Source organism: Hakea prostrata, chromosome 4, assembly GCF_041222555.1.
Source record: "Hakea prostrata isolate BN-2017 chromosome 4, UWA_Hpros_2, whole genome shotgun sequence".
Taxonomy (NCBI): domain Eukaryota; kingdom Viridiplantae; phylum Streptophyta; class Magnoliopsida; order Proteales; family Proteaceae; genus Hakea; species Hakea prostrata.
The window spans coordinates 1,834,290-1,840,811 of record NC_142603.1 but is presented as its reverse complement, the minus strand read 5'-3'; the positions used below and the strand labels follow the sequence as shown (position 1 = coordinate 1,840,811).

Below are 6,522 nucleotides of genomic sequence, written 5' to 3'. Positions count from 1 at the left end.
TAAGATTCGACACCCATGAAACGCGACCATGAGGTGTTTGAGGAAATTCTCCACTGAATATCTATTTATGTGAACGTTCGAAAGTTTTCTACTGGAATTGTTCAAATAATATTGTTAAGTTTACATTGATCTCAGTTTAGACTTACAGAGGCATCACTGATGTTGAACTCCAACGTTCATGAGCAATGCGAAATTGTAGGTGAGATGTTTGTAATGTTCAAGTTAGCATAGCTATTATTTGAATACCATTTCTCTTGTGAATTGTTATTTCGTGCTTGAGAGGGAGCCTGATATCAATCTTCACCCTGCAACGCAAGATTTCCCTTGCTATTACCATAGATTTATTGGGTATGCCCAATCTTGTTGCCAACTGCATTCTACATTCAGAGTTTCCACATGGATGTTGTGGAATTGAGCTCAAATTTCAATGAAATAAGAAGCTATAGCTCCAATTTCAAGAAAACGTCATCAGAAGAGAGATGAACAATTGCTTACTCACACTGCCTACAATGGACACCACTACACGCTACTTACAGTGGAGGAAACCCAAGGGATAGTTGATAACCTTTTTACTTTTTTTAACTTAACTTTCAAGTTTCATTTATAGGTTCCTTTTTCCTTGGGTAGATGTGCAATTCATTTTGATGAGACAGATATATGGTCTTAGATTCCCAATTAATCATGTAATAGCATAGTATGGGGGGGGGGGGGGGGGGGGGGGGGGGGGGGGGGGGGGGGGGGGGGGGGGGGGGGGGGGGGGGGGGGGGGGGGGGGGGGGGGGGGGGGGGGGGGGGGGGGGGGGGGGGGGGGGGGGGGGGGGGGGGGGGGGGGGGGGGGGGGGGGGGGAGGAGAAAAAAAAAAAAAAAAGAAAGGGGGGGGGGGGGGGGGGGGGGGGGGGGGGGGGGGGGGGGGGGGGGGGGGGGGGGGGGGGGGGGGGGGGGGGGGGGGGGGGGGGGGGGGGGGGGGCCCCCCCCCCCCCCCGCGGGGGGGGGGGGGGGGGGGGGGGGGGGGGGGGGGGGGGGGGGGGGGGGGGGGGGGGTTTTTTTAAAGCATAGACAGCTATAGAAGAAAGGAAAAGAAAAAAAATCATATCAAACATCACTAAAGTTGATTAGCTAGCTAATTTTAAGTAAATCTTTGACTTAAACATACAATTTATATGATTGTTCACGTGAAACATATAGTTTTCCGTATGTTTGATATGATTTTTTTCCAAGATCTTAAAAAAAGAAAAAAAGAAAGAGGAAATTTCTTTTTGTTGGGTTTCTAAATGCATCTCCACTATTTGAATAGTGACCCTCGGATGGAAAAAAAAAGAATAATAATCAAATAAAATTTAACATGTCAGAGACCCTTCTGGGAGGCTAAATCATTTTGCTCTTTAAAGATACATTAAGGGAGATTTTTTTTTATTCACTAGTGGATGATGTAATCACTGATTTTCCTTTTAAGATCTAATAATAAGAGGAGTTTATCAGATTTTTGCTCGATCGATATTCAAATTCTTTGATCTTTGGCATCGGAAAATCTGTAAAAATGATTTCAGAATGACCAAGAGCAAGTGCACATTTACAATTTAGTGTAAAGCCAGAGAATCCGAACAAAGATTCCATAATTTCCATTCTTGAGCTCAGAAATCAGAAAACTCTGGTTCTAAGTCCACAGACCAACTCTCTGAAATTCTAACCATGATACATCATACATTCCATTCTGGAGTAGATTTGCTATAAAAACTGAAGACATCTGGAATTGATTCTTTTATCACTAAGTGACTTGGATTTCTTCATGGATTCCTGGCCAATAGGTCATTAACGGAATCGTGTGATTTGCCTTCCCAGTTCCACACTCTTGATTTTCTTTTCATCCTAACAAGTAAAAATCCTGCAACTACTGGGATCTCTATTTGGGTGAACAAAACAAGAACTGTTAAACCAAACAGATGGGATAGGATAGGAACACACAAGAGCGTTTTAGTCGGATTTGACTATTAACAAAAGGGATGGTAAGACCTCAACCTCTTGGAGGACGGAGGGCTGATTTGAGGAACTGTTAAACCATCATCATTCAGTCTCTTGTTAGGTTTGACACTGAGACTGTTGGGCTGATTCGACGTCTTGTTGTTATAAGCGTTCTGCACAGCGAAGTTGTTGTAGTTTAGAGCAGGTGGGGCTTGAGGAACTTGAGGTACCCAGATCCCAAAATCATCAGAAGGGAAACTCAGGTTGCTTTTTAGATCGGCTTCCAGAAATGGCGGTGTGAAATCAATCTGCCATGATTCCCCACTGTTACAAAAATGAAAGGGGAACAAAACCCAGAAAGGAAAAGTTAAAAAGAAAAAGGCTGGAAATACAAACCTTGCTAGTGAACCCAAAAGGAGCAGATGAGTCGAGAAAATCGTCCACCTGCCAGCCTGGGAGCATCTCAATCAGATACTCTGATATGCTGCTAGTGGAACCCCCTACGTTTGGAGGAACAACGCTGTCAACGATTTTGGATGTGTTAGTGATGGTACTAGTGGCAGTAGTACCGTGGACCACCATTGATGGTGGGGGATCAGAAACAGAGTTGGGTTTCTTCTTCAGGGGCAACTGGCTATTAGAGCTGACTTCAGTAGGAGTTGGCGTTTCGCAGTCCAAGACGGAAGTGTTGGTGGGGAGAGGAGAGGAAGAAAGCTTAACGCCGGTGAGGAGGAATCTGTGGTGCTTGGTGGTGTGTTCATTGGCTGTGTGGATCGAAAGATCACAGTCTCTACAGAGAATCGCTCTGTCCTCTCTGCAGAAGAGAAAGGCACGCCTTTCCTACAATTTTGCAACAACCCAAATCAATAAACAGAGTTAATGATCAGTTTGAAACGTAAAATTGGTATAAAAAGTGCAGAAGAGAAGGGGAGAGAATTAAAACCTGGCAGATGTCGCAACAAGGGGCTTCTTTGGTGGAAGGATGGAGAAGAGCGAAGCGATGGTGTTTGCTAGCGAGCTTGTTGGCATGGTGGACGCGGTGGTCACAAGAAGAGCAAAGTGCAGCTTCGTCGGCGGAGCAGAAGACGGAAGCATCTTCTTTGTTGCAAAAGTCGCACTGGATCTTCATATCTGAACCTTCCCTCTCTAAAACATCATCAGAAGAAGGAAGACATGAATAAGATTGGTCTTCTGATCATACCAAACTGGTTAATGGGCTGTTGCTGCAACTGGGAGAGAAGGAATGAATGAGATTGGGAATTGGGAAATGTTGAAGTTGGAGGCTCAGAGCTGTAGATGTAAGCGTGGGATGGTTTTAATTAATGCAGGTGAAATAATAAAATATAGGAAGGAAGAGAGAGATTGGAGAGACTGAAAACTGAGTGGGTTTACTAAATTGGAGCAATAGCTCCTTATTTAGATGGTGGTCCTCTCTTTCTCTTTCTCTCCTGCTAGGATCTCAGACTGAAATGGGAAATGAGAAATAGGAAATAAGGAGGAAAGGAGAAAAGATAACCTAAACAAGAGAGAGAGAGAGAGAGAGAGAGAGAGAGGGAGGAGTATATTTATAATATTTTAGTGTGGCATGTAAGCCAGACTGGCTTCATAGGAATCAACCATGGAATGCACATGCAAAAGGTTCTGATGGTGGTCCATCTCTTGTTGAATGACTCGGCAAACTTAGGAGACTTCTAAATTTTTTATGATAATCGTACAAATTTGTTGCTCTAATCCCAATCATGCACAGTGTAACCTTTTTCTTTGTTTGTTACTTTTAATTAATGAAGTGATTCAACATAATTGTGTGGTACCACAGAGATTACCCAATAAAAAATGAGGTGATACCTACCGCAACAGTGTTATTTTTTTGGGACAGCTGAGACATTTATGGCTTTTTGTACAGTAAATATATTGAATTGAAAACAGAGTAATCTTTCACCAAATGCCCACCTCTGTAAGCAATCTATTATAATGTGGTGAAATGCTAGACAATCTTGTACAAGTTTACTCTAACAGAAAAATTGTGGTTGAAGCAAAAACTAAAATGACAGGATTTGAATCATACCATTAAGTCATTTTCTTTTAAGTCTATGAAAACCTTGAATCATACCATCAGTCATTTTCTGTAAGACTATGAAAACCCTTATGGCCGACTATGGTTCATAACTATGTAGTGAGAAGGGGTTTATTACCATAAAGAAGAAAAAATTAGAGACAACTAATGACATGTTGCCTTTTGGAACAGAGCCATTCTGTTCAAATCTGATATTGAAAGATACTCTGAACCTTCAAAACTGGGAAGGATATGGAGTCCTGTGGTTATTACTAGAGGACAAAAAACACCTTTTTAGCCGTAAAATTTCTTTTTAAAATCAATGTCTAGAGCTTGGGTAATGTTGAATTAAGCAGGTGTGAAACTGATGCAAGGAGAGAAGCCCTTCGTCTGGTCAACTTGCCCAATTTTGAAACACAGATTGGGACAGTGTGGGGTTTGGCCACATCGTTCCATCAAGAGTCACTAGTCAATTACCCTTTTCTGAGAAAGTGACTGAATGATTTCTACAAAAGTTTCATCTATTAAAATAATACTCAAGAACATAAATTGCATCTTATTGCAACTTGCAAGAATTAGCCAGTTAAAAACTATCATTTCAAAAGTTTTGGGAACATATATTTTCAGAGAACCAGTACCCATAATTAACGATTCTATACAGATAAACTTAATTAGTCTGGATCTTATCTTGATGTCATGGAATTAAATCAAAACCATTAAAAGAACAAACCAATAACTCAAAAGTTGGACCCATCAACACCCCACCTTCCAAGCAGCCCAGGAGAGACATATCATGAAATGTATAACTTGGGTTATGAGCCAAAGGCTTTGAAAGTGTTGAAAGAGAGTTTTAGGGGAGGAAATTCCGGAAATGGAATGGTGGGGGGACTGGGAGTATTTATTTAATTGAAGACTAACAATGGACGACAAGAACAACTTTTTCGATGGGCTCTCTCTCTCTCTATTAATTTAATTCAAACTATAAATGAAATGGGTGGGATTATTAGAAAAACCCAGAAAGTACAACTATAGTTTTCGAATTATTTAGAAGATATCAAAGTGGGAGATCTTGATTAAATGATTCTTCGAGTTTTATAATCTCCATTACCATCTCCTATACAGCTATAGCTTATGTCAACAGTTTGGATTCAAAGAGAGACCCTCCACCTATCTCATCAGCTACAGAGCTTATGTCAACAGATTTTGGATTCAAGTGTGAGAGACCCATATAATATTTCTGTAGTTAGAAAGCATAGGAAACATAACCCATTATCTTTTTTTGGGTGAAAAACGAAAACCCATTATGCAATGCCTAAGAATAGCTTCATCCACCATTAAAAAAACAGAGATTTGGATGGAACAATTGATGTTCTTCCGACATCCAGGTTTTACAGGAAAAAGTATGACTCTTTACTTTGGCTTTCCAAATTCCCAAATTTCATTTTCCTTTACGTCCAACATGATAGAAGAGGCAATTAGCAGATGAAGACATTTAGTTTCATTCACTTTGGTTTGGAGATATGGGTTCTATTCTGTATTGCCTGAAACTATAAAAGTCGAGTTCAGGTTTGGATGGGACTGTGACCTAACACGTTTTTGGGGTTGGGACAAGAGGAACCTTTTTACCATCAAGTGCTTACTGGTAGATACCTTGACACCCACCACCTATTTGATCTTTTGACGCAAAGAGTCCTTTTGCAGCACCACCTGGCACCAATTCAACACAAGCAATAATATTTCAGACACTGCGTTTTAGTTATACATCTGACCTTGAAAGATACTCCGGGCCTGCGTATCTGAAAAGAATTTGATTTGGTGGTGATGGAAGCTAACGCTAGAGGACGAAAAACACCTTTTCAGTCGTCAAATTGTATTTGAAAGCTTAAGCATTACAAAAAGATTCGTGGACTTTTTCCTTATTTCTTATATGTAAATGTATTGATTCCCTAAAATAAATAAGAAGAAGAAATTATAATTCAACAAAAGTGCGAAACACGTTACCGTGGATGAACGTTTTGTCAATGGTTTGCATTGGATTGATAAAATTTGACCTTCTTTTAAGGTCGGTGTACACGCTGTTGTCATGTTCAAAGTTGATGATCTACTTAATTTTGGTCAAATATTTTGGAATCTGATGTTTCATTCTCATCTTCCCTCCTTGTGCATAAATTTAAAATTTTCCTTCATATTCTTTAAGGTTCTTTTTATTTTTTTTGAGAAAAAAACTGGTGTTTATCTTTCTCCACTTTTTTAGAAGAAAATCACTCCTAATTCAATCATTTCTAGTGAAATACATAATGGATTTCCTTCTGTTGATTCTTTTTACACTTACAATAAAGATGGAATACTCTTTGAATGGCCATTAGTATGTTAAATTGACAAGGAATGTGTAAGTTTAATCTTATAACATAGATGGTACTAGCTAGTAAAAAAAATCAATACAAGAGTCCAGTTAGATAGTAAGGAACTCTCTACGAAAAGAATTTTTTCTAGTTTTAATAGAGAGATTGG

The 6,522-nt window shown here is 40.1% G+C and overlaps 1 protein-coding gene across 1 annotated transcript; it reads right to left on the bottom strand.

Moving 5' to 3' along the window:
• Positions 1–1,244: 1,244 nt before the first annotated feature.
• On the bottom strand, positions 1,245–3,474 carry BBX21 (salt tolerance homolog2). The gene is made up of 3 exons (XM_089153799.1): positions 2,902–3,474; positions 2,355–2,798; positions 1,245–2,266 (listed from the first exon to the last, which is right to left on the bottom strand). The coding sequence occupies exons 1-3, from the start codon at positions 3,085–3,087 to the stop codon at positions 1,988–1,990; spliced, it is 909 nt and encodes a 302-aa protein (XP_089009925.1). The 5' UTR covers positions 3,088–3,474; the 3' UTR covers positions 1,245–1,987.
• Positions 3,475–6,522: the final 3,048 nt, after the last annotated feature.